Source organism: Prenolepis imparis, unplaced genomic scaffold, assembly GCF_030444845.1.
Source record: "Prenolepis imparis isolate NDT839.2.m4 unplaced genomic scaffold, iyPreImpa1.0 SCAF_14, whole genome shotgun sequence".
NCBI classification, from domain to species: Eukaryota; Metazoa; Arthropoda; class Insecta; order Hymenoptera; family Formicidae; genus Prenolepis; species Prenolepis imparis.
In genome coordinates, this window is record NW_028141172.1 from 7,049,680 (window position 1) to 7,077,633 (window position 27,954).

A 27,954-nucleotide genomic window follows, 5' to 3' on the forward strand; every position below is an offset into this window, starting at 1 on the left:
AATATTTATAAAATCAAATATTTTAAAGAACCCAAAATATTTAATATACGATGTATGTACATATAATCGTTAATATGATTAATCGGCAAATTATCGATCGCTTGCAATATAAGAGTAAAATTATCTGGCACAATTTTAAAAAAAATTTCCCAAGCCTCAATATAAAATTTCACAAGAATTCCTGGATTTTTCAAGATAAAAATGAAATGCGTAACAATCCTCGGTTTTTTCAGAGAGTAGACACCCTGTATTAAAACAAGCCTATATATAATAAAGCTCCATCGTCTCAAGAAATGAATAATATAAAATTTAATATAAAAATATATAAATTTAATATAAAATTATATATAAATTATATATATTAATATAAAAATTAATATTTAATTATAAAAATTTAATATAAAATTATTTGAAAAAAAAGAAAATCTTTTAATATATATGTTTTAAGTTCCACCACTTTTTCAATATTAGTAAATAATAATTCTGATTTCAATAATAATAATAATAGTAATAATCTCAATAATGATAATAATAATTTTAAAAATGATAATATAATAATAATCTCAATAATATATAATAATATAATAATAATTAATATCTCAATAATGATAATAATCTCAATAATAATAATATAGCAATCTCAAAATGATAATAATAATCTCAATAATAATAATATAGTAATAATTTCAATAATAATAATAATAATAATCTCAATGGTGGGTGATGCGATGATGATGATGATGATGATAATGATGATATAATTTTAATAATAATAATAAAGATAATAATAATAACAAAACTTTTTTAAATTTGTGTCATTTAAATTAAAACGCAATTTAAATTCATGAGATTTTCCCTATATTCAGCCGCTTTTTCCAGCTTGGACATTCCTCACGATCCTCCCATCCAGCCCGATGCATTCTTATCAGCCTGGTTATCCTCGACTGGCGTGCGCGTCGCTCATCGGCTTATCCCTCGCCGTCTCTAGGTTCCTCGGCAGTAGTCACTCGTCGGCGCCCAGACGAGGTTCTCGCGTCCTTCTCGGTCCGGTTAATCCTCCTTCTCTCGTCTGCGTCGAACGTCCGTGTCCTTGAACGCGCCATGGCATCCGTGTGCATCATCGGGTCTGGGAACTGGTGAGTGTGGGGAAAAGAGAAAAAAGGGAGCGAGTTTTTTTTAAACGGCGAGAAAGAATATATCTCGAATACATCTCGATGAGAGAGTCTATGTCGACGCGCGCGTGCGATGGCTGGCAATAATCGATTCGCACACGTGCCCTCGCGCACATGCGGACTTCATCGGCGCAAATTTGTTATTTGCACGTGCGCGTTTGCTCCAATATGAGCTGATTTTTTATGATGATGAGTGTTTTGTATGACCAAATGTGGAATAAAATCTTTATGTTTTGTGCAATAAATAATTGATTTGTACAGGGTATTAAAAAATTAGACTGATAAATTTAGATTGATGATGTGTACAGGGTGTTAAAAAATTAGACTGATAAATTTTGAAGGTAAACACTCGTCAACAAAATTAACGCATATGTATTTTAAGTCAAAATTTCGCATAATTTCAAATAAGTATAACTCCGCTAAAAATGATCGTATTTGAAAAATTTTTTTTTCACTGTCAAGCTTGAAGTCTCTCTTTTTTTTTAAATTTGTAGTAAAAAGTCCACATTTTACGATAGTTATAAGATTTGCGAAAAAAATTTATTCCACCCCGTGGAGTGCGTCAAAGTACGCAATTTTTTAGAGACAAAACACGTCCTTACTTTTGAAGCAGTGGCGTACGGGAGGGAAGGATAAATTAAAAATCTGACGAATGGTTTTTAAAGTAGAGACTTCAAGCTTGACAGTGAAAAAAAATTTTTTCAAATACGATCATTTTTAGCGGAGTTATGCTTATTTGAAATTATGCGAAATTTTCACTTAAAATACATATGCGTTAATTTTGTTGACGAGTGTAGAAGACATCAAAATAAATATTCTTATATAAATAAAATATATTAAAATAATCTTATAAAAGGTCTTAACGAGACTATTTTGTGATGTTCATAAAATTTATTAGATAAATTTTGTACATTGTTAACGAGATAACGTTTTAGTACTATAACTTTTGTCTTTTTCAGTTTGCACATACATATTTTTTGTTAATACTATTTTTCTCTACGTTTTTAGTTTTAATACTATATGATACGAAATTGGAATTTATGTCTTCAACAATAAACAAACATATAAATGGAAAAATTAAATTGTATTTCAATCTTGAAAATAACATATGGCACAAATACATAAAAGTGATTTACTATGTTTATATTAAGGTAATATATAAGTAAAGTAATATAACAAAAAATGTTTATTTCGAAGTTTTCTTTTTCTCTTCAAAAGTCTAATTTTTTAACACGTATATATTCAGAAATTATTATTAATTATGAGTGCTATTAAAAATGATGTTATAAAAGAGAAATAAATATTTTGATAATTGATTAAAAATTGAAGAGAAATCTCTTTTTTACCAATGCAAATAGTGAAAAAAATATTGAAGATATATATGTATATTGTAATAAGGTAGTATATATTATAATGAGAATTTGAAAAAATAAATGAAAATTAATTCAACAATGGCCGAGAATTTTGAGAGACTTTAGAATACGAAGACATTTAAGTTTTAAAATTAAATTAAAAATAATAATTTTTCTTTCTCAATTGTATTTACAATAATAATTTTTATTATTAATATTTTAACATTTATAATAATAAATTTTATTATTAATATTATTATTAATATTGAATATTGATATTTTATAATGAAAATATTTAGATATTTAATTGTTATAGATAATGTGTATTAAATATTGTAGATTTTTATATAAATGATGTTAAAATTTTTTATAGTTGGGAGACACATATCTGCCTCACTTATTTTCGCTGATCTGCATAATTCTTTTAATTAACTTTCTCGAAAATTGATTGGAATACTAATCTACTACTACTACTACTACTATTATATTATACTATATATAATATGTATATATTATATATTATATAATTATTATATATTAGATATATTTTCGCTGATCTGCATAATTCTTTTAATTAACTTTCTCGAAAATTGATTGGAATACTAATCTACTACTACTACTACTACTACTTATTATACTATATATAATATGTATATATTATATATTATATAATTATTATATATTAGATATATACATACATATAAAATATGTAAATATTATAAATATCATATATACATATATATTATATAAAAATTATATATAAAATACTATATAAAATACTATATATAAATATTATATAAAAACTATATACTATATATAATACAATAATTAATACTAATTGCAATTGTGAATTCGAAGGGGCTCGGCTATCGCTAAAATAGTCGGCGCGAATGCGAAGAATCAGAGTAGCTTCGCCGATCGCGTCACCATGTATGTTTACGAAGAAATTATCGATGGAAGGAAGTTAACAGAGATCATCAACGAGACACATGAGAACGTCAAATATCTTCCGGGACATACAATTCCTGAGAATGTGGTAAGGTTACATCTCAATATATGTACATATGTATACTAATTTACATATTTTGTGAGATTTAACTCTAACATATATATCTATTGAAGTGTGTGTGTTTACCTTTATTACACGTTTCATTATACTCATATATATATTTCATTATATTTATATGTATCTTTATAAATTTCCATTATTTTTATTTCTTCAAGAGAGATTTATTTTATATTTTTTCCCTTATATTTGTGAATTTTTAAATTAAGTTATTTGTTGGTCCTCAGATTCTTGAAATTTTAGATTTTTTTTTAAATTTTAGATTTTGCAATCTTTCAATGTTTTTATTATTTATCTATTAAATTCTATTAAATAAAATAAGTATAAGCTCGCTATAAGAATTATTATTTTGTCTCGTGTTTTTAATTTCTGATCCTTGTCAAATAAAAGGAGGAATAAATATAAAATGAATTAATTGACTCCAATAATCACAGATATTGATGTGTTATTTCGATTATCAATATAAAACTTCAGAGTTTCAAACTCTGATCGCGATCGAGGGAATTATATCGATTTACTGCATCTTTTGATATCTTTCCCCTAACAGCACACATATCCGAAAGACGTTCAGAGGACATCCAGAGGACATCCCAACATCCTCTGGATGTCCCTTGAACGTCTTTCGGATATGTGTGCTGTTAGGGTCGTTATCACGAATCTTCTTTTCCGGCTCCTAATCTCTTTTAAAAAATTTGTCAGACTAGTCACGATATATAAATCAGTAACAAACATTAAATGGCTTCAGGGATTTAAAGAAAGCATCACAGTTACATATTATAGAAGTTCTGCTTATATAAGGACGAATAATATAATTTGATATTCCACTGATTATTTCCACTGTCATTCAATAACATTTTGTTATCATACTCTATTGATAATTTTAAAAGCAAACACTTATTCATATACATTCACATATTCATTTCTTATCTTCAACTACTTAACACGGCACATCGTCGAAATGTTTGTGTGCTTCGCAAAAAACACATTTTTTATTTATATTCCTTGTTGATAAGTTTCAAATAAACAATGAATGATAAGCTAAAATGTCTTAAAGATTATTCAGAGTTATGACCTTAATAATAATATATGTCAAAGTCTCGGGGTCATTTGGAGTCAAATTGTACATCGATACATTTATTACAAATCTACCTTTTTATAAAATATAAAATTTTCTCTTTATACTTATATAAAGTGTGTGCCATTTTAATCGATATGTTCGAATTTTTCTAAAACTAATTGTAAGTGAGATATATAAAAATGCAATTTTTACTGCATTATATAATTATATTTCGAGAGGATATTTTTATTAAAAATATTAAAAATAGTTTTATTAAAAATATTAAAAATAATTTTTATTAAAAAATAATTTTCTTTAAGTGGAGCTCAAGGTTATATAAAAGTAACTATTTTTGTTAAATGAAATCATAGTTTTTCGAACCTTTACGTTTATAGCTCTTCTTGTAACAAATTCAACGATCTAATTCAAGGTCGTTCAATAGACACAGCACATTTAGTTCACTGACAAAAGGCCATCCTACACGCAAAGTCATTATAGCAGTTAGTTTCTGTGCTAAAAATAGATAATATGGCTGCTTTTGCTTCAATATCTGTAACGGATTAGATTGTGAAATATCATAATTATTACTAATTTTTCGAAAATTAGTCGCAAGAATTATTTACATTTAAATTATATATTATTTTAAATTATATTATATAAATTATATATAAAGAATTATAAATATATAAATTATATATATATATATTGTATATGTACATTTATATTTATATTTTTAAATGTTATTAATTTTAATTAATTTTAATAGTGTGATAGAGTCAAATAATATAATTTACTATACAATTTTATAACACACACACACACACATATATATATATATATATATATATACTATATTGAGCTCTTGGATGCATCTTATTCTTAAGGAATACATTTCTTCATATAGAATATATGCTGCACGTGTATGCGCTTTAGCTACGAATAACATATGTCTTCATGAAACATTTATATTCTCAGAATAGAATATTATAGACTCATTCGCGGCTGAAGCAAAAATATGTTAAAAAGGGCGGAAAAGGGACCGATAACTGAACGTACGTTTTTATCTTGCTTGATTTCTTTAGAAGAATATATAGGGTGTCCCATGCGTTACTATTTTTCAATGTTTTTCTGTTTTTTTTATTTGATGCCAAAATTTTTTCTGTTTCTTCACGTCTGATTGGAGTAGATGAAATGAACATTGTAAATTCGAAAATATAATTGTAAGAATTATGTAAAAATTTTTAGAGATGGCAAATGTTAAGGAAATAAAGTATTAGAAACATTTTAGAAAAGAAAATTTCATTAAATAATTATAGTACAATCAAATAATATAATATTATAAAGAAAAATGTTTACGTTTAAAAGAAAAAATATATAGATAAAAAACAGATAGTGTAGTGATATAGAAGGAAAGGCAAAAAGTGATAATGGGATAAGAATAAATGATGAACTAATGATTTTATTAAAATTGCATATAAATGTTTCTATATCAAACCGGTTTATTACTAATTATGCACTTTCACATCGTTCTGTGTATAATTTCTGAGAGAAACCCTTCTGAGATATTTATAAGTACAAAGTTCACCAAGATATTGTAAGGAGAAATGAAGAAAATAACATCTAAGATCTAAATAAGTCTCTCATAGGAATACAAAGTACAAAGTTCTAGACGTTTACATTTTTACGATGTCAAGAAGTCCAACGGACTTTTAAGAACAAAGGTCTTAACCTTGAATTTATATTTAAGAATTTTTCGCATCTAATATAATAAAATAATCGAATTAATGAGATTGAAAAGAAAAAAGTTAATTTTTTTTCAAAAAATTAATAGAATTTTTTTTTGTCTCTAATGTGACCATTTTTACTTTCGTGGAAAGCGATTTTATATATATTATTTATATAATATATGACATCGTTTTAATTTTTATTGTTGCAATCTGTTGCAATTAAGATTGCTTCTAATTAAAATTCTTCATTGACTTGTTAATAATACTCGAAGAATGTGTGATTTCATCATCTATTTCCTCTCAGAAATTCTTTATCTTTTATCGTTTATTATTCATAGAAATTATGAATAGTCTCAAACATATATATCCTAATCGTCTAAAGAATTTCTGATGAGAACAATCGAAAATGAAATTAATTAATTAAAAAAAATAAAATAAATAATTTTGGAATATTTTGCGTACATGTGTTTATTTTTTAATTTATTTATTTACATATATACAAAGTGCAGTTAAAGTTTTTTAAAGCAAGAAACGTAGAAAAGTAAAATAAATAAGCAAATTAAGATTAATAGATATATTACTCGTTTTAATTTCCAATAAAATTCTTTGCCAGTCATTCCGAGTGATTCAATTGTAAAGCGGTATTCAAGGTCGCTAATTTCCACACTCGCGACGATGTAATTATTATCATTATAAGCGCCAGAAACAAGTCGATAATATTGAAAATACCTCGTCCATTAATTAGATATATAATTCTTTCATATAGTTTATAATATTTATAATGTATATAATATCTCTAAAAAAATCACCAGATTCTGTCTTTTTAATGACAAATTCTCTGACCAATTTGAAGATGATTTTTCTTTAGCGAAAATATCAAGACATTAATAATTATAAAGTTATAAACAATTGAAAAAAAAACTTTTCACAAATTAAACCTTGTAGAGTCGAACGATTAGCAAAACTATATTCTTTGATGGTTAATTATAGATATAATTTACTTTAACAGAATTTTAATTTGATACATTACTATATTATAATATTGTACTATACTATACTATATATAATATACTATACAAACATACATATATACTATACTATACTATATTATATTTTGTATATATATAAATTATAATTTAAACTCAAAGCGACACTTTTTTTATTTATTTCAGACGCTTTCAGATTTTAATATTACGATTAATTTGTTCCAGATTGCGATTCCCGATGTGGCGGAGGCTGCAAAAGACGCAGACATACTTATATTTGTGATTCCGCATCAGTTCATTCGAAGGATATGCAGCACGTTACAAGGAAAAGTCAAACCTACCGCTGTCGGCCTGTCTTTGGTTAAGGTACATTTTGATATTTTTTCTACAGCTTAGAAAAGATTCAAGATTTCAATTAGAATTATTTACTAAATATTAAATTAAATCGTATATCCTACAATGCGTTTTTTTGCAAATATATGTATATATAAATATAGTGTTCTTTCTTTTTTTTTAAGAACATTTTAAAAGTATGTAATAATTTATTCATTGATCTAACATACATATCTGAAACGTTTTTGGCAGGGTTTCGACAAAAAAGAGGGTGGCGGCATTGAACTTATTTCTCACATAATTTCGAGACAACTGCAAATTCCAGTCTCGGTCCTGATGGGCGCCAATTTGGCTTCTGAGGTAGCCGACGAGATGTTTTGCGAGACCACAATTGGTAAGGGATTATAAAATCTAAATAACTATTCAAATTATTGAGTCATTCAAACATTAAAACGCAACGTAGACATTATAATACAATTCACAAATTGAGTTTAAGAAATGCAAATTATATGTTGCAAAATCAGGGCAAACTCTATAACCCTAATAGCACACCATATCCGAAATACATTCTGAGGATATCCAGAGGATGTCCAGAGAACATTCGAACATCCTCGGGATGTTCTCCGAACGTCTTCGGGATATATGTGCTGTTAGGGAAGTCATATTAATATAATTTTTATTCTCCATGAATATATCGATTTAACAGACAATAAACTTCTTTTAATCTGGAACCAATTTTAAATTTACAGGATGCAAGGACAAGACGAAGGCACCGCTACTTCGCGATTTAATTCAGACATCGTACTTCAGGGTAGTCGTTGTCGAGGACGTAGATTCTGTGGAGTGTTGCGGCGCGCTAAAGGTAAAATCGATTGGCTTCAATTTCATTGACTTAATTTTTATCTCAAAATGATTCCTTCAAGTTGCACTATAATGATAAATTTACAATTAGACTTTAATGGTGTATTATTTTCATCTAAATGATATCAAAGTTATCTCATTGTCAGCAAAGTATCGTATAGTATATATAGTATATAGTATAACATATTTATATAGTATATATAATATAGTAAATAATATATAGTGTATACTATATATTTACTATATACATATTATATGCTCTATACAGTATATATAGTATGTATATAATAGAGTAAATTGTATACTATATTGTATAGTGTGTACTATGTATAGATTGTATATAATATAGTATTGTATAGTATATTGTATACATACAATAAGTATACAGTATATAGTATAATATATAGCATGTAGTATAGTATATAGTATAGTATATATAGTATAAAATTTGCAGTATGTAGTATATAGTATAAAGTATGTAGTATATAGTATACAGGCTATATATGTATACTACATATTTTATACTAGATACTATATTATACTATATATTTTATAATACATTATATTAACTGTATTGTATTATAATACTATACTTTATACTATACCTATACTATATACTATAATGTATATAGTATATCTATATATATACTATATATACTATATATATTGCATATACATATGTATATGTATAATATATAGTATATTGTATACAGCACATTATATACTACATACAGTATAGTATGTATTAAATATCTTATAGAATATAGTTGCTTGTGGTGCTGGCTTTGTCGATGGGCTCCGTCTGGGTGACAATACGAAGGCCGCGGTGATCAGGCTGGGTCTTATGGAAATCATCAATTTCGTCAGTGTGTTCTATCCGGGCGGGAAATTAGCGACATTTTTCGAGAGTTGTGGAGTCGCCGATCTAATTACAACATGCTACGGCGGACGTAATAGGAAGGTTTCAGAGGCTTTCGTCAAGACCGGCAAGGTCAGCAACACACAGGATAATATTTCAGAACAAGCCATGTTTCGATTAATTTTGCGTTTTTTAATTTTAGCAAAATTTCTTAATCGCTCAATTTAGTAAAAACTCGTGTAACACTCATTAGAGAATTTTTTTAATAGTACAATTATATTTTTATGATGTAACATACAGGATATCTCACTTTAATTAATATAGTCAAATATTGCTGAAATTATGGCTGTTTGTAACAAGTAAATATTTTATATAAAAGTTAAAAGGTTTTGTGAGGGAGCGAGAGGGGACGGAAAAGTTGATAATCTTGAATTTTAACCAAGGTCATTTTTCAAGATTATTTGAAGGTCAACTTAGTATTTTTAATTTTTAATAGTATTTTTAATATATTCACATATATAGGAATGTTTTTATAATCTTATAAATTGATAAATAACAATTAATCATGTGTTTGTAGTCTATTGAAACATTGGAGAAGGAAATGTTGAATGGACAGAAGCTACAAGGCCCGTTTACCGCCGAGGAGGTCAACTACATGCTGAAATCGAAGAACATGGAGGACAGATTTCCGTTGTTCACGGCAATTCATCGTATTTGCGTCGGTGAGCTAAAACCGACGGATTTAATCGACTGCATACGCAGCCATCCGGAACACATGTAAGCTTACAATAATTGTTATTATAGCATTAAAAAGATGTGAGTTTACTGATTTCAACGTAAGACTAATTTTAAACACAAAATTAGTTCACGCACAGATAAGCTATAGGTTCCTTACAATAATTTTCATCAAGAATAATCTAAACTTTTAAGAGGCTCAAAATCCTGTCAATCGAAACTTTTTCAAACAAATTCTATGTTTATTAGAATTTTAAATCCATATCTGCGATTTTGGAGAGTAGTTCTGTAAATTGAAAACTCTCGATCGTTTGTTGATGAAATTAGTTAATAAAAAGTAATAGTAATCTAAAATAGTTAATAAAAACTTTATGTGAAATCGATTTTGGTATAATCGAAATGGTTTTGATTGTATTCTGATTGCAAAAATGTCATCATGACTTCAAGATTTCGAATTTTGATAATTCTACGTTTAAGAGATTTTTTAAAATCGTATGAAATCAGAATCTTATCAAGAATATTAAATCTTATTTTAATAAATCTTTTCCATAGCTTTGAGTATCTAATTTCTAAAAAATCCTACTGCAAGTTGCTTAAATTTTTACAATTTTGTTTTCATAATGCAACACTAATTTCTTGCAGATTCAAAGGCTCTATAAAAAATAGATTTTTTTATTAATAGGTTTTTCAAAAAGAGATCGAACAATTTAGTCAACAAAATTTCGTATCGCGTTGAAAGCGATGGATTGAAATTGTTACATTTTATAGTAAATATTTAGATATATATTTTATTAAGACAAATATTTTATTCAACGTTTTTCGAATAGATGAACTGCAATGAAAAAGACCTATGGATCCTTGATCATTGATTGTTATATATATGCGTTGACGATTAATCAATACGTAATTATTATGTAAACCAAGAGAGAAGACAAATATACATATAATTAATTATTTGTTGACAAAAAAAACAAAAAGCTCAGCTCTCTTCTGTCCTTCATTTCCTTGAAGTCTTAAAGACATCAGTATCTTTTTCTGTTCTCAAGCAGCAAACTGACGTCATTAAATATCAAATGACGTTATTTTGACGTCTAATGACGTCATCGACATCAAAATGTCGTACGCTTGCTACTTGGGTTGATTTACAATCACACACACAGACACAAACTCAAGAGACTTTTCTAACCAAATAATATATATATTTTATCCGGACTGACGATAAATAAATCGTGGGAATCTATGTCGGCCTGAAGGGGTTAATTCGCATTCGCTCCATATTTAGGGACGAAGACGCCTCGACGATCCTCAAGCCCAAGTGCCATCTTTAGAAGATCCTCCCAACATCGTCCTTCGAGGGAAAGAGACTCGTCGCATCATTAAAAATCAACATCATACTCGAGAGCGTGATGCTAAGTTAAGTGATTCACCAGGCTCGGTTATCAATTATCACAAAAAGCATTAGTCAGCAAGCTAGAACACATACAGATAAGTTGATTTTTGTCACAATATTAATAGTTGGCGTAATCACGACATGTCGACATAGCAATTCCTATTCATTATGTATCTTTCTTATATTTTATATTTTTTTATTGTTTATAGAAAAATGCGTTACTGAACTTGAAAAGCACTTTTTGTCAAAGAACTTGTAGAAGAGCAGATAAAACGAATGAAATGAAGTAAATTCGAAGAAGTTTAGCAAAATGCATTCTTGAATGATGTTTGATGCAAAACTGTGATAGTTTATAGACTTCTGGATCTGTAAACTATAATAGATTATTAAATCATATTTCTCGTTATTTCATATTATATTAGTTATTTTTTTTGCACATGATGAAATATTTTTCAAGGTTTTATCTTACAAAGATAATTTTTGGGGCGATGTTTATTTCTATATAAAGAATCATTCCGTTTAAGCAAAATACGTAATATATAAAATCTTAATTGTAATCATCATTAAATATACATATATGTAATTGAAAATTATTTTAACAAAAAATTAAGCAATTCTTGTAAATATTTGGACAGTTTATAGTTTATGCTGTGACAACTTATATCTCCTAATCTTTCAAATCCTTTGATCTTTAAGTTCTATGATAAAAAAATTAATATATATATTTATATAAACATAAATATTAATATAAATACATATATTTATAGAATAATTAGTATATTAAATATATTTGAAATATTTAACTTTAGATATCTATATATATTATAATTATACTAATAACATATTTTATTTAATTTTAAATATTTAATAAAATTTGATCAAATCTTTTGGACAGCCTGGTTCCAAAATACAAGATAAAAATTTTAAATCTCTAGAAATATTTATATTTATACATATATACAGATCAAAGAATGGTGCGACCTTATTTAGCTTCATTGTCGCCTTTCATTATAAATCTATAAAATATATCGGCGCAAAATTGAACGAAGGACACATATGATGGGGTCAAGTTCGAATTCGTGACCTTAACTCATCGTTATCGCTATTAATCATTATTGGACCGCTAATTTCGTTTCGCGACGCTTTCTTCGTCGTCTGCTCGGTTGGTTCTGGCTTCAATCCAGAACTTGCGCGCGCAAACACTAGAAAATAATTCACGATCGCTGCTAAGGTCAGCGGGCTTCTAAGTCAATCGGTCAGTCAGTCAGGCCTCGCGGTTGATCGACTATCGATCAGGACTATTATTTGGATAACGAAACTGATCTAAAAGAGAGAAAAGAAACATGCCCGACTCGAAGAAAAGGGTGTGCATCGTCGGCAGCGGCAATTGGTAATTTTTCTTTATGCCTAAGGATAATTAATTAATTAATTTTCCATGTGTCTCTGTCATTTTTTTCTCGCTACTTTTCCCTTCTTCACTGTCTTGTATTTATTTTTATTGGAGTGTGCGCACGTGTTTATTGAAATATGAAGCTTCATCTAAGAATGAAAGCTGCATACCTTCTTCTCAGGTAAGTTTATATAACCATATTAAATAATCATTGAACGAAAAATAAAAATAACATAAGATTGGAACAAGGAATTTTATTATATAATATCTAATAATTATTCTTTTTATTTTTTTAGTTAATATTTAATATCCAAAATTGCATTTTTAATTGACAGTTTATCGAAAATTATGTGAAAATATTATATATACACACACACATATATATATATATATATATATACAATATATATTATACACATATTGTATATGTGTGTAAAACAAGCATTTTCTACAATATATTATATTATATAATAATACCAAATTATATATACTAAATTATATATTATATTATATTAAAATTATATACTAAATTTTTATATTATATTATATTATACATAATAATACAAAAATAAAATTTTATGATATATAGACAAAAAGATGTATATATTTTCTTAATGTATTATTTATAAAATTAAAAGCAGGAATATATTATATATTTAATTTTAAACGTTAATAATAGGGCAGATTGCAGTTTTATTTGATCTAATTTGCGCGATGCAAGCATGCCGATGCAAGCATGCCGATGCAATTGTGCTTCACTATCTATTTATTGTTCCAAAATTAACTCGTTGCATTGCGATTTCGAGGACGTGCAACACGCAGCCGCATAAATTTAATATAGATAAAATTTAAGATTAAATATTCCAATTTAAAATTTCACTTTTTTCATCATATAATTAGTATAACTATATATTTCGCTCTATTAAATCATATATCTTATAATCTAAATATAATATTAAAATATTATATAATCATTATATTCGCTAATATATACATTTTTTTACTAATATATGGATTTTGTTACTAATCGATGATGGTCCAAAGGAAGAATCAAAATGTTCAAAATCATTAAAAAGGAATTTAAAAATAATTTGGTTACCCCTAATATCTGCGTCTGGCTCTTATTAATCCCTTTCATATCTGATTTTATATTAACATATGAATGATGTGTTATTAATCAAGAGTTATATTAATCCCTTAACACGCAAGCGCGAAAAAAAATGATGTTTTTGCCACTTTGTTGCAAAAAAAATTGTGCGTTGAGGGATTAATAGATGACAACATATTAATTGTTTATTCAAAGAATTTTACGTATATGCGACAAATCGTTCCAGGGGCTCAGCAATCGCGAAAATCGTCGGGGCGAATGTCACGAAATTCAATAATATATTCGAGACACGAGTGACGATGTATGTGTACGAGGAGATCATTAACAACGAAAAATTGACGGACATAATCAACACTCTTCACGAGAACGTTAAATATTTGCCTGGACACAAACTTCCGGAAAATGTGGCAAGTACCCCGAGTGTATATTAGCTTATTTGTGTTGGCAATTTAAATAATATTCGATATCAATTGCAAAATCAATGATGATTAGGAAAGATCTGACAATTACAGGGTGTTTATTAGTAAAAAACTGGGGATTCTTAGGATTTTTACTTGAAAAATCCGAGAATTTTATTAAAACCCGGAATGTTTTTCAAAAATTGTATCTTTAATAATGTTACTCTTATTCTTTTGCAATATTTAAGTTTTTATTAAAATCTCTCATATGATTTTATTGACTATCTCTTTTTAATATCAAGGCCTTATATAAATTTCATAGAAAAATTTTTAATACTATTATTTAAATAAATTAGTACTTTTTCAGACGTTTATAATAAATAATTTTTATTTTATATTTTTGCATATATCTTTAACGTTTAGATATAGTGATATATTGCACTTTATTATATATATAATCCAAAAATTAATTTTACGATTAATAAATCAATATTAAATGCTAGAAAACTGTATTCTTGATGACTTTTTTTGCAATTGTATAAATAGAAAATATTATAAAGCACATACAATAAAGAAACTTATTTATTTTAAAAATCTACATCTACAAAATTTTATCTAGAATTTCAAATCAAAATACTTGGAAGATCAGGGAATTTTCAGGAAATTTTTTTACATGATTTGAATAGACACTTTGAATTAATAAATAATTTTAGCAATTTGTAATACTTTTACACACACACATAAGAGAGATAAAAAATATAAAAATATTATTAATAGATAGCAAAGTTTAAAATGTAATATCTAAGAAATCGAAAAAATAATCGAATAATCTAGATGTGGTCTAAAAAAAAAAAAAAAAATTTGGGGAAAGAATTTTGCAAAGTTTAAAATGTAATATCTAAGAAATCGAAAAAATAATCGAATAATCTAGATGTGGTCTAAAAAAAAAAAAAAAAAATTTGGGGAAAGAATTTTGATATTTAAAAAGAGTTATAAAAAGTATTTAAAAGTGTTGTTAAACTGTAATTTTTATTAGAGAAACTTCATCGAGAAAGTACAATCTGTTAAAATAATCTATAGATTTTTGCTTTAAAAACATTGAACCAATAAAACTCTTTAGATAAAAAACAATCAGAGGCGCGAGTGTATAGAAAATATTTGTATGTATAGATAAATTCGTTCGCGATTAATAATCAGTAGTAGTGCGAACGTAGACTTTTCCAGACGGCATAGACACACGATCGACACCTCCTGGAAAGAGTTTCGGAAGCTCCTCTTCCTTCACTGTCGGCAGGATCATTACTTTCTCACCAGGCTGTAATTAAACTAAAGATTAGAATCGTATTGTCATTGCAATTATACAAAATTGATACTATTTTCGCCATAAAATAATTCCGCAAGACGTAAGCAATGAAAAAGATAAAATATGAGAGACTCACCACCCAATTGGCAGGAGTTGCTACTTCCGGTCGTCTATCGACCAGCTGTAACGAATCGATCACACGCAATATCTCACTGAAATGAGAAATTAATATTGAAACATTAAATAACTGATTCACAAAGATAAACACAAAACTCTGTCTTGTTTGTATCAGATGCAAACAATTAATGTAGCGGAAAGTATATGCTAAATCGTACCGTTTGTTAAATCGTATACGCCTCTGTATTTTTTAAACAGAGTTAAGGCTCCTGGTACCTTGTCGACCATATCGGAATCGTGACGTCAGAGGCGAGAAAACACACGCTAAAATTTCTTAGATACCATTTCGAAATAAAAAAATATTTCGATGAAACAGCACTTCAGATGGCTTTAGCACACTCTTAAAAAACCTCGAAAACTATCCTTTTCCCTTTATAATCAATCAACAGCTGTAAAATGTAATATTATGAAGCCCAGTCCGTCTAGTCTTTGCACATGCGCAGTCATTCCGCATGTCAAAGTCTGATATCTCGATCATTTTACAGATGTTGATTGATTATAAAGGGAAAAGGATAGTTTTCGGGGTTTTTTAGAAGTGTATTAAAGAGATCTTAAGTGTTATTTTATGCAAATATGTTTTTATTTAGAAATGGCATCTAAGAAATCTCAACGTGTTATTTCTCGCCTCTGACGTCACGATTCCAATATGGCCGCGGTGAGCACCCAGGAGCCTTAAAGTATTTTAAGGTGTTAACCAGTGTTGTGCTTAGATGATTTTAAAATTAGCTAGATAAAGATGAGATGAAAATATGTAAATTCATCTTAGATATAAAATGAAGATTTGATGAAGAAATGATTTTGTTTTAAATATATCATCTAGATAAAAGATAAAATTATATGCCGATTCATCTAGATAACTTCCAGATAATATTATTTTTAAAACCGCTTATATGTAAACACACATAGTTATAAAAAAAATGTAAATTATAAAAGAGATATAAAAATATATTCATACTTTTATTTATAAGTTTTTATCGTTTAACTGCTCAAGTTCTACTACTTAAGTATTTTTATGTGCCATGAACTTTAAATCAAATTTTCTGAATATTATTCTAGATAATTTAGTAAAAATAACACTTTTTTCATCTAAGGTGCAGATATAGATAATACATATTTTTATTATCTATATAAAGATCAGATAATGCCAAAATTTCATCTAGATGATTATCTATATAATTTTATTTAGATAACAGCAAACACGTGTTAACGGCTGTTGTATCGCAGCTAGTCTCACTCGTATACCGCAATGTGTATTTCCTTCTCAAGCGATCCGTTGATGATGAGTGACGTTCATAAATTTATTTTCTGTGATTTTTATCATGTAATATTCGGAACCCTGGCCTAAGCTATCACATTGAGAAAGATAAGCGATTAAACTTATTATTAAAGCATGTTTTTTATCTTATTTAAATGGAAGCATTGAAAAATCGGCAAAATATTTTAAGATTATTTTTTTATTCACAACTTTGATAAAGCAATGGAAGTTCGATAAAACGTACTATTAATTTTTTCCTATATCGTACTGGTACGATTTATTAAATTAATTTTTTTTACTTAGACATTAGTTTTTTTTTTTTTTCTTTATATTTAGATGAACAACCGAAGAAAATATTATCAAATTTTATAATTATATTGAGATAATATTTATTTATATTGTTGTGTGATACAAGTATTTTTGTTAAATTTTTGAAGAGAATTTATGATTATAAATATGCGACATTCTTATATTATGTTTTGTTGCAGACTGAGAACTTTTGTAAAAAATAAAACTTTATTTATGTTACAACTTTTTAATTTTATTGTTAGAGGTACGATTTAAAAACTCATGGGTACAATTTAACAAACCGGTATTGTAAATCATACCAAATACTATTTTTTTTTTAATTTTTAATTTACGATATGAAACAATAATAAATTTGTATAAATATTTAGCGTATATCGTTGACAAAGAATTATAGTTTTAAATGAATAAAAACATTTTATTATTTTTTTTGATAGAGTCACCCAAGGAGAACAGAAAGTCAAAATAATGTCAATTTGATATCATACTGACCAAATTTGGACACAAATTTGATTCAAATGACGTCAAATTGACATCATTTTGACTTACCTATTATTTATTCTCCTTGGGTTTTATTGCAAATTTAATATTTACCTAGGGGATACGATTTAGCATACTTTCCCCTATATATAGTACCTATTTCGTCAACTTACTCGACGTTGCGTCCGGTGGAGGTCGGATATTGCATGGAGAGACGCAAACGATGATCCGGACTGATGATGTACAGAGCCCGTACCGTCTGAGCGGTTTCCGGATCATCCTTGCTCTCCTCGTCGATCATATCCAGTTGCACGGCAAGTTTGCGATCATGATCGGCAATGATGGGATACGGGAAAGCTCCGGGAATGTCTCTGCAGTACGACTTAATATCCTATACAAGGATGCAAATTAATTAGCAATTTTTATAAAGATTATAAATAATCATAAATAATAAAAAAAAATAATGAAAATGATAAATAATGAATTCGAAAGTCAATATTATTATATTTTAATAAATAATTTATACTTTTATTATAATTTATATTATTAAAACATTTTAAAAATATTTTAAAATATATGTAATAATAAGTAATATATTAAACTTAAAATAAAATTTTAAAAAAGAATAAGATAAAATCAAAATTTAATTAACATTAATTTGTTATGATTTATATATTTTATTATTCTCAATTTGAAAATTGAGAATAAAAACAAAGAGGGAATTGTAAAAATTCGGATTTATTGACTTGGATGACTATAGCTTACATAACGATGTATATATAGCTTACATAATGATGTAAAATATCCGTAATTGTATATACTCTTAATATGTAGCATTTAATAAACTCACATTGACCCAGTCCACGTGATCCTTGAGCTTGTCAACTGAGTGAGCAAGCAGCTTGGTATTGCGCTTCTCGAAAAAAGGCTGATGCACGGCAATGCGACCCAATTCGGTAGTGCACACAGGAGTGAAGTCCGCAGGATGGGAGAATAGAACTACCCATCTGCAAAGAATAAATAATAACAAAATCAATAAAAAATTAAAGTTTAAAGAAAAATTAAATTTCTGAGAGAGAGAAAAATTGTCTAAAAAATTTTTTTTTAGTTATATAAATATAATTATATTATTAATATAATTAATATAAAAAATTATATATTATATACATATATATATATATATAAACATAATTTAATATATATAATAAAACAAATCATTTTTTTTAGATTATTACATAAAATTTATAAATTAAGAATTTCAAAAAATATATAATTGTGCAAATAATATAATTAAATTTAAAATATAATTTTTAAATACAAAAGACTAAAATAAAATCAAAATTTAATTAACTTTACTTTTTATGATTTATTAAATAGATTTTTCTTAACATTCTGCATAAAAGTATTAAGGTAAAATTATTTAAAAATTACAATAATTGTTTATGATATATATTTCATTATTATTTATTTTTTTACATGTTATATGCATAAAATATATCAAATCTCTTCTAAAGTCTAATACAAAATATTTACTCAACTTTTCACAGAAAATAATGAATCAATTCATTCAATTTTTATATAAAGCCCAGAAAAAATGTATAATCCTATTTAAGAAAAAACAGAAATAAAAAAATATTTAAATTAAATAAAAACGCATGCTAAATCTGTTACGTGTATATATCATATATTTCCCTCTGCAAATTATGAAATTTTTATTAAAAATATATATTTGTCGATAACTGTATGTACACACATAATAGGGAAATTATATATATTTATATTATATTACATAACTATATATTATATACATTCTAAAACATAACTTTATTGATAGTGTTGTGCTTAGATGATTTTAAAATTAGCTAGATAAAGATGAGATGAAAATATGTAAATTCATCTTAGATAAGAATGAAGATGATTTTGTTTTAAATACATCTAGATAAAAGATAAAATTATATGGCGATTCATCTAGATAACAATTCTTTCAGATAATATCAATATTATTTTTAAAATAACCGCTTATATAAAGACAGTTATAAAAAAAAAGTAAATTATAAAAGGGATATAAATATGGACATTATTCTAGATAATTTAGTAAAGATAACATTTTTTTCATCTAAGGTCCAGATATAAACAGGGTTGGGCAGATACTTCAAAACAAAATATTTAAATACATGATACAAGATACTTTTTGATATATATTTAAATACTATTTAAATACTTTGGTTTTGACATATATTTAAATACTAATTGTATTTAAATACATTTATAAATATTTTTAAATACAATTATTCTTTAAATTTTCTGATTATATATTGAAAGTAGAATTGTATAAAAATAGAATCAAAAGTAAAATCAGCACTTTAAAAGATAAGTTTATTTATTTTAACTTTAAACTTCATAAAATAATAATAATTAAAATAATATTAGACATATAATAGCATATATTATATAATTTATATATTATATATAATAGCATATATTATAGTAATTTAAGTATAGGTTTTTCAATACAGTATACTCTATTTATTTATCATCGCTACAAACTATAACTTTGGTAATTCTTATTGCCTTTTAAAAATACCAATGTTTCAAACATTTTGTCAGATAGAAGATCACGAGTAGACGAATGTATAAATCCCGTAAAAGAAAACAGTCTCTCTACAGGAGCGTAGAAGAACATAGACTAGTATTAAATTTTATAAACGCCTTTTGCACATGTGGGATAATAATGTAATTACATAAATACATTTAAATACAAGATACATTTAGATTAAATAATTAATTACAAAATTCAGGATACTTGATTATTCGGTATTTAAATACTGTATTTAAATAAGATACATATCTAAATACGTATCTCAGATACTTTAAGATACATATCTGCCCAACCCTGGATATAAATAATACATATTTTTATTATCTATATGTATATAAAGATAAAATGACGTCAAAATTTCATCTAGATGATCATCTATATAATTTTATTTAGATAACAAACACTGTCTATTAAAGATAACTAAGTATCAAAATCAATCAAAAATCATGTAATATCATGAATTTTGGTACAACAAGTTTGTTTACGACATTTTATCAGTATTATATAACCGGTCGCGATTATGACTTGAGTGCGACACTTTCAAGCATTTCTCACGTTGAATTTTCACTTTGGCCTTGCGCCAAGGATAACGTTGTTGCAATATCCAATTATTTTAGCTCACGATCGCCCTTCAACTTCTCAATGCAAATTACTAGAACGATCAACTCATTCTTAAATCGCATTTACATTTCGAATATACGCACTCTTATAATTAATTGTATAATTACATTCTCGAAGCATTTCTTACTATAAATAATTAAAGGAATAATTAAGCTCATAAAATAATAATCTAGTGATATAAAAATGTAATTGTATTAATATAAAAATGTAAACTTAATAATTATACTTATTATCAAATAATTATATATATATATATATAATTATATTTTATATATACATAAATATATTATATATTATATATTATATATATTATATATATTATATATTATATAAGATATAGTATTATTATATAATTACATAATTATTACACATACAGTTAATACATACTGAAAATAATCTTGTAAGGAAGCTTGAATTAATCACTATATGCAAGCATTATATAGTTAATTAATATACAAAAAATAATCTTGTAAGGAAGCTTGCATTAATCATTATGTAAAATCCGATTCTAACAATTTTGTTATCTTGTTGTATAACAACCTATCAATAATGAATTATGCTTTTTATAGAGAAGAGGTTCTATTTTTAAATAGCACTTTATTTTGCAAATCATGCGTGCGAACAAATGCAAAGTAAGCTGTTATAATGCACAATAAATCTTATATGATAGGTTTTGTAACCGCTGGGTGTGTCTTTACTGATAGAAAATTATTATAAAAATTGAATAAGATAAAAGATAAGATCCCGCGCGTGTAAAGTTAATTTTGTAACTAATAGTATTTTATCTTGTATTTTTCTATATTATGTTTTCTCTCTCTCTCATGTTAAATATAGCAATGTCGACTTTTACCTTGAGAATTTGGTTCAAATATATATAATGATGCAATTTTTTACAAAACAGTAGTATATATTTTTTAGCATATTTTATCACGTCTTCAAGAATTTGAAAATCGAAAAATATTTCGAGAAAAATATATACAAAATATATAAATGAAAATAAGAATTTGAAAAATATTTAGAGAAAAATATATAAGATAATTAAAATACATATTTATATATATATATATATATACATATATATATATATATATATATATATATATATATATATATATATATATGTAGAGAGAAAGAATACAATTATTATTTTATTCTTATTGTTTGCCATAGTTAATATAGTTATTACATAAATCTTTGTTTTAATTATATATATATATATATATATATATATATATATATATATATATATACTATATATATGTATATATATATTTAAAAAACTATTTTAAAAATTAACTTTATATGTATTTGTATGTGTGTGTAAAAGAGATTATTATTAAAAATGACTTACGAGTTGCCCTGCCATTCGTAAAAATCGATGGGACCCTGCGTGGTCTCGGATTTAAAATTCGGTATGATACTGTTAAGCCTCATATTGCGTTGCCCTTGACTGGATATACTCAATGAAGAAATTGCACGATCGTGTGTCTCGACGGGATGCTTGTGTGACACTGATGACTCGAGAACCGATCCGGTTTGTAACGCTTGTCTATGCGCTTTATACGTACATGATACGCTTGGATCGCTTCTTTAATATGATAAACGTTACATACGTTAAACATGATATCTGCACATCTGATCTTATTGACGTTTGGATGACCAGATAGGGATTATTTGACATTGAACCAGACAGGGATTACTTAATATTCGATTCTCTCTCCAAAATCTCTGATGAAAAGTCAAAATGATGTCGATTTGGACTCCAAATTTGATCAATATGACGTCAAATTGACATTATTTTGACTTTTCTGCTCTACTTGGGCAGGTTTACACACCAAACCGAAAATTTTTCAATTTTTTTCAATCAAAGCTTTAGTTCCAAGTCATGTGAATATTCCAGGTTGCCATACCCGATGTTGTGGAGGCCGCGAAGGATGCCGATATTCTCATTTTTGTCTTACCGCATCAATTTATTCGCACTTTGTGCTCGACGCTGCTGGATAACATAAAACCAACCGCAGTCGGTCTTTCTCTCATTAAGGTATCTATAATTCAAACAACTCTCTTTATTTTTCCATTATTCTAATGTATTAGACTGTAATCAGTTTTCGAATATAAAAAAAGGGTTTCGGACGGGGCGAAGGAAATAATATCGAGTTGATCTCCAAGATCATCGAGAAGAATCTGAGAATACAGTGTAACGTTCTGATGGGTGCCAATCTTGCCAATGAGGTCGCCGAAGAAAAATTCTGCGAAACCACGATTGGTAGATATTTTTATAACATTCCACATTTTTATAAATACATCATATCTGAATATATGAAATACAGATCTTTTAAGTTTTTTCTTTCTTCCCCAATTCCATCCAAATATTACGAAAATTATCTAACAATAAGGAATCGTAAAAAATTGCAGGATGTAAGGATAAACGATTGGCACCGATATTAAGAGACCTTATTCAAACTCCAAATTTCCGAGTGGTTGTTGTGGAAGATTGCGAAACTGTGGAAGTTTGTGGAGCCCTGAAGGCAAGTAGATCACTTTTGAAGAAATTCCTTTCTTGATAATATCTTCTTGATTAAAGATACTTTAATTGTTCAACAGAATGTTAATCTTATATTGGTACAATTAATAAAAAAAAATCAGCTGACACTTTTTCAATTATTTTACTCCACATTTTGTTTATTATTTTATAAACCGAATACATCTATTTTATTCGCAGAACGTAGTGGCATGCGCTGCCGGTTTCGTGGACGGCCTCGGATTGGGGGACAACACAAAAGCCGCGGTGATCCGATTAGGACTGATGGAGATGGTCAAATTTGTTGATACCTTCTACAGCGGTTCTAAACTTTCCACGTTCTTTGAAAGCTGCGGTGTGGCAGATCTGATTACAACTTGCTACGGAGGAAGGAATCGCAGAGTCTGCGAGCAATTTGTCAAGACTGGCAAGGTAAAGTCTGAACCAGCAGGTTCTCGAAGATTTAAGAATAGGCAAAGCGATATGTTTTAGCTCAGGTGTACATTTTATTTTTGACAGTTTCAACCTATAGATAGCAAGCGTATGTCATTTTGACATTTAATGGCATCAGTTTGTTACTTGGGAAATACACTCGGCCAAAAAAAAGCGGTACACTTAAAAAGTAGTAAAAAATTGTGAAAGTTCAAGAATTTATATTCGTAGGGTTTTCGCAGATACAAGTGCGGAGGATATCCATAAGGATTTCCCGCGTAAAAAAAAGATTTTTTTCCTCTTTTTTTTTTTTTTTTTCTTTTTTTTACGGAAAAATCCTCATGGATACTTGAGGAACTCGTGCCGGAGGAAAACCCCGCGAATATCCTACTCGGACTTTGTTTGCGTAAGATGCCCGGTACGATTTGCATCACTTCGAAACATCTCGCGCGCATTCAATGCAACATTCTTGAATAGAATTGTAACGGTTCGAATTGATAAAGATAGCCGATACACATTTTAAATCATAATTTGTCGTTAAAAAACTGACTTTTTTCAAATTAAGATAACTTAGCGAAAAATTATCGTATCGAGTTCCGCCAAAGCGCATTTTAAAGAGAAAAGTTTGAATTTTTACGTGCTTTTTATCCCATTGTGCTACGTCAACTGATTTACGCCGTGCAATTCAGAAAGTGGACCTTCTATTTATCAGTTTTGCAGGTTCTCACTCTGTCATTTGTCATTGCAAAACTGATCATTCCACGTAATCGGCACTAAAATTTTCTCAAACTATACAGACTTCGAGCTTTATTTTCATTTTTTAAACACCTCGATATCATAATTATTAGCTGAGTTATAAAAATTCTTAAACTTTCACAATTTTTTATTATTTTTTAAGTGTACTGCTTTTTTTTGGCCGAGTGTATCTGGAAATCATAGGTTTTAGAAAAAAAAATTTATCAGGCAAAAGTTGTAGGGTTTTAAGTGGGACATAATATCGTGACCTGTCCTTGAGCGATGTTTTTCAAAGTCATTTAAAGGTCAATCTGTTTTAAATGAAATCTGCCGATTTTTAAGCATTGATGCGGTAATGCTGAATGAATCTAATCGTAACGTATGTAATAATGATACAGACTATCAAGGTATTGGAAGACGAACTATTGTCCGGGCAAAAACTGCAGGGACCAGCAACGGCAGACGAAGTCCACGATATGCTGAAGGCGCGTAGCTTGGTGGACAAATTTCCACTGTTTACAGCGGTGCATCGCATCTGCACCGATCAGTTGCGACCAGCAGATCTCATTGATCAGATTCGTAGTCATCCCGAACACGTGTAAGATTTTATACCAAATTCGTCATACTTCATTTTCATTTCTTGCTTGTTATATAGTGTAATCACTTAATTAGCGAACATTTTTTGTAATTAATATCGATCCACCTCAAACTTATCAGTACATATATTATTTTCCCATTTTAATCAAATTAAAATAATTTTGCAAAATCTTAAAAATGACAATTAGTTTCATATTATATAATTATAAACAATTATGAATTTGATATTAATTAATGAAAAAATACTATTTGTACTGATTCTATCCCCTCAGGTTTGCTCCGAAGACCCTTTACATGTATTGAATCCTTTTCCAGCTTACGAGCTCTCTTCAAACTATATCAAGTAAAAATCAAGTAGAAATTGCGATAATTGCTATTCCACAATTATCGTTCCTTGCGCACACAAATAATTATATAATAAGATATATAAAACATAAGATACGCATAATTTCACACAAAAAATATATATAAAGCAATTTCCGCATGTTTCAGAATGAGATTAGAAGAGGGAAGTGCATAGTTCATATAGAATACACTTGATTGTGGACTCTTGTAGGAACAGCCTGAAACATCAGGAAGGAAATGATTTAAGCAGCAAAGACATGTACATACTCTGAGCATCTACTGTAATTTTATTGCTGTAAATAAAGACACTTTAATTGTACATATATGTGATGTTAAAAAATTGCGTCTTTTAATTAAATCCAATAAACTTATATCTCATTTCTGTACATTCATATTCATACAGTATATACAAAAATACAGTATTTATTTACAATAATTCTAAATAATAAAATCTATATATGATTGTAAATTATTTTTAATAAACTTTAAATAATTTTCATTACCTTAAAAACATCATTGTTTCGTATTATTTGATGTCGTACATTTTTCGCAACTTTGAGTTTTATTTTCTTTTCCCGAGTTGTTATTTTTTTTATCTTTATATGGTACATTATCCACTAAGACATCTGGGGTGAGTCGCAGAGCTGAAATGCATATTTCAATATCACTTATTAATTAAATAATGCAATTAATATTGTCTCTATTATTTTTAATATCAATTATGACTTACCTACTCTTCCAGGTGCCGTTTCGACTACTTGAATAACAGTCGTTCGCACCTCATGTTCGACTTCCTGTGCGAACTTATTCAACTGAAACAAATATACAATAATTTCTTCATTGAGGACTCAGCGAATACATAAAACAGAGATGAGGCATGAATTTTTTATGAATTGATCTGTTGAAGATGGTTCAAAGGAAGGACTGAAATGTTTAAATCAAATAGAGAAGATTTTAAGACATGTTTGTCGCTATCTAATTTTTGAATTTCTGTTTAGCTCTTAGTTCATTTTTTATCTAAATTTTTGTACTTAAATATATATGTTTATGTAAGACCCTTTTTAATTTTCGGCAAAGAATCCTTTAAAATGTTTCGCACTTATTTAGAATCATCATATCATTTTATATTAATAAAATGTATATTATTCTAGTTATAGAATTAAATATGTACATGTACCTCTTCAATTGCCGCCTGGTTTGTAACATTTTTATATTTTCTATATTCCTCATTTATCTGTTTTCTTACAACTAAAAAACAGTAAAGTATTACTTAAAAATGAATTATTACATAATAATAACAAAGTGCAAACTTACCTTGCAATGCATAGTCGTCATTTGCAAATGTTTTTAATCTTGTTCTATGAAGTTTCTTAAACACTCGCAGAACCTAAAACCAAATTATAATAAAATAAATAAATCATGAAAGATAAAGAAAATGAAAAAAATTATACTAAGATTTATTATATTAAGAATTATAGTCTTACTAAAATCCCAAACTTCACTAAATCATATTAAAATAGCAAATACTATCTATTCACACAAACTATTTATCTAGTTTAATCAAAAAATTACATTGTTGCTTTTATATATTTTGAATATAATATTTATTATTGATTGATATGGCTACTGCTGTACTTTTTATATGTGCACATACTATATATCTGTAACATAACTTTCTTCCATACTTTACAACTTTCTATACACATATTTATTGAAATTATGTAAACAAACTTTACTCTTACAGATTACATTTATCTATTAGTCATGTAATTATCATTATTTATTAAATCAATTTTTTATAAAAAAAAAATCATAAGATGTCATCGCTTTCAGGTATGAATAATAAATATTATACAAGAGAATAGTCGGCAAATACTCTGAAAAAATAGTGATATAATAAAATAACCTTTTACACACGTTTACCTCTCGTCGCAGAGAATCGCCCATTTATGCGGAAATCTCTTCCTAATTATTCTCTTATAAATAATAAAAGTTAGTCTTTGTTTGTTTACATATCACAAATTTAAATATAATCTTTTTTTAATCATAATACGAAAACTCGTAAAACCACCTCTCCTGACGACCGTAAGGATCATTTCACAATAGATTGCAAATGCCCCCTTGTCAATTGACAAGTTGCTTTGCTCTG

At 27.2% G+C, this 27,954-nt stretch overlaps 4 protein-coding genes across 6 annotated transcripts; 2 read left to right on the top strand and 2 right to left on the bottom strand.

Annotated features, from left to right (window-relative positions):
• The first annotated feature begins 984 nt into the window (after positions 1 to 984).
• Gpdh1 (Glycerol-3-phosphate dehydrogenase 1) lies at positions 985 to 12,128 on the top strand. The gene is made up of 8 exons (XM_083054390.1): positions 985 to 1,136; positions 3,383 to 3,560; positions 7,586 to 7,726; positions 7,946 to 8,087; positions 8,443 to 8,555; positions 9,315 to 9,545; positions 9,991 to 10,190; positions 11,431 to 12,128. Exons 1-8 carry the CDS (start codon positions 1,102 to 1,104, stop codon positions 11,474 to 11,476), a joined length of 1,086 nt encoding a protein of 361 aa, XP_082910516.1. The 5' UTR covers positions 985 to 1,101; the 3' UTR covers positions 11,477 to 12,128.
• Positions 12,129 to 12,774: 646 nt separating this feature from the next.
• LOC145945410 (glycerol-3-phosphate dehydrogenase [NAD(+)], cytoplasmic) lies at positions 12,775 to 26,126 on the top strand. Of its 2 annotated transcripts, XM_083054400.1 has the most exons (9): positions 12,810 to 12,928; positions 13,043 to 13,109; positions 14,263 to 14,443; positions 23,076 to 23,216; positions 23,300 to 23,441; positions 23,591 to 23,703; positions 23,898 to 24,128; positions 25,262 to 25,461; positions 25,953 to 26,126. In XM_083054400.1, exons 2-9 carry the CDS (start codon positions 13,066 to 13,068, stop codon positions 25,978 to 25,980), a joined length of 1,080 nt encoding a protein of 359 aa, XP_082910526.1. In that variant the 5' UTR covers positions 12,810 to 12,928; positions 13,043 to 13,065; the 3' UTR covers positions 25,981 to 26,126. The 2 variants fall into 2 exon arrangements, with proteins under 2 accessions (XP_082910525.1, XP_082910526.1); XM_083054399.1 differs by lacking the exon at positions 13,043 to 13,109 and having other exon boundaries at positions 12,775 to 12,928.
• Tpx-4 (thioredoxin peroxidase 4) lies at positions 15,437 to 22,708 on the bottom strand. The gene is made up of 5 exons (XM_083054401.1): positions 22,527 to 22,708; positions 18,806 to 18,962; positions 18,129 to 18,346; positions 15,874 to 15,949; positions 15,437 to 15,749 (listed from the first exon to the last, which is right to left on the bottom strand). Exons 1-5 carry the CDS (start codon positions 22,607 to 22,609, stop codon positions 15,621 to 15,623), a joined length of 663 nt encoding a protein of 220 aa, XP_082910527.1. The 5' UTR covers positions 22,610 to 22,708; the 3' UTR covers positions 15,437 to 15,620.
• On the bottom strand, positions 26,070 to 27,900 carry LOC145945416 (complex III assembly factor LYRM7). 2 transcript variants are annotated; one of them, XM_083054404.1, is made up of 6 exons: positions 27,729 to 27,900; positions 27,120 to 27,192; positions 26,983 to 27,053; positions 26,536 to 26,617; positions 26,309 to 26,449; positions 26,070 to 26,098 (listed from the first exon to the last, which is right to left on the bottom strand). In XM_083054404.1, exons 1-5 carry the CDS (start codon positions 27,750 to 27,752, stop codon positions 26,319 to 26,321), a joined length of 381 nt encoding a protein of 126 aa, XP_082910530.1. In that variant the 5' UTR covers positions 27,753 to 27,900; the 3' UTR covers positions 26,070 to 26,098; positions 26,309 to 26,318. The 2 variants fall into 2 exon arrangements, with proteins under 2 accessions (XP_082910530.1, XP_082910529.1); XM_083054403.1 differs by having other exon boundaries at positions 27,723 to 27,900.
• Between the last annotated feature and the right edge of the window lie 54 nt (positions 27,901 to 27,954).

What these genes read in the sequence shown, in the direction of transcription:
- LOC145945410 (XM_083054399.1), top strand. Translation starts at nt 12,882, where the DNA reads ATGCCCGACTCGAAGAAAAGGGTGTGCATCGTCGGCAGCGGCAATTG. An exon ending in ATTCTGCGAAACCACGATTG is followed by an intron (nt 23,442 to 23,590) that starts GTAGATATTTTT and finishes AAAAAATTGCAG; the next exon opens with GATGTAAGGATAAACGATTG. An exon ending in AAGTTTGTGGAGCCCTGAAG is followed by an intron (nt 23,704 to 23,897) that starts GCAAGTAGATCA and finishes TTTTATTCGCAG; the next exon opens with AACGTAGTGGCATGCGCTGC.
- Tpx-4 (XM_083054401.1), bottom strand. Translation starts at nt 22,609, where the DNA reads ATGAGGCTTAACAGTATCATACCGAATTTTAAATCCGAGACCACGCAG. An exon ending in ATCACGTGGACTGGGTCAAT is followed by an intron (nt 18,347 to 18,805) that starts GTGAGTTTATTA and finishes ATCCTTGTATAG; the next exon opens with GATATTAAGTCGTACTGCAG. An exon ending in TCCACCGGACGCAACGTCGA is followed by an intron (nt 15,950 to 18,128) that starts GTAAGTTGACGA and finishes TTCTCATTTCAG; the next exon opens with TGAGATATTGCGTGTGATCG.
- LOC145945416 (XM_083054403.1), bottom strand. Translation starts at nt 27,752, where the DNA reads ATGGGCGATTCTCTGCGACGAGAGGTAAAC. An exon ending in TGACGACTATGCATTGCAAG is followed by an intron (nt 27,054 to 27,119) that starts GTAAGTTTGCAC and finishes ACTGTTTTTTAG; the next exon opens with TTGTAAGAAAACAGATAAAT. An exon ending in AACGGCACCTGGAAGAGTAG is followed by an intron (nt 26,450 to 26,535) that starts GTAAGTCATAAT and finishes TATGCATTTCAG; the next exon opens with CTCTGCGACTCACCCCAGAT.
- Gpdh1 (XM_083054390.1), top strand. Translation starts at nt 1,102, where the DNA reads ATGGCATCCGTGTGCATCATCGGGTCTGGGAACTG. An exon ending in ATCATCGGGTCTGGGAACTG is followed by an intron (nt 1,137 to 3,382) that starts GTGAGTGTGGGG and finishes GTGAATTCGAAG; the next exon opens with GGGCTCGGCTATCGCTAAAA. An exon ending in CGCAGCCATCCGGAACACAT is followed by an intron (nt 10,191 to 11,430) that starts GTAAGCTTACAA and finishes CTCCATATTTAG; the next exon opens with GGACGAAGACGCCTCGACGA.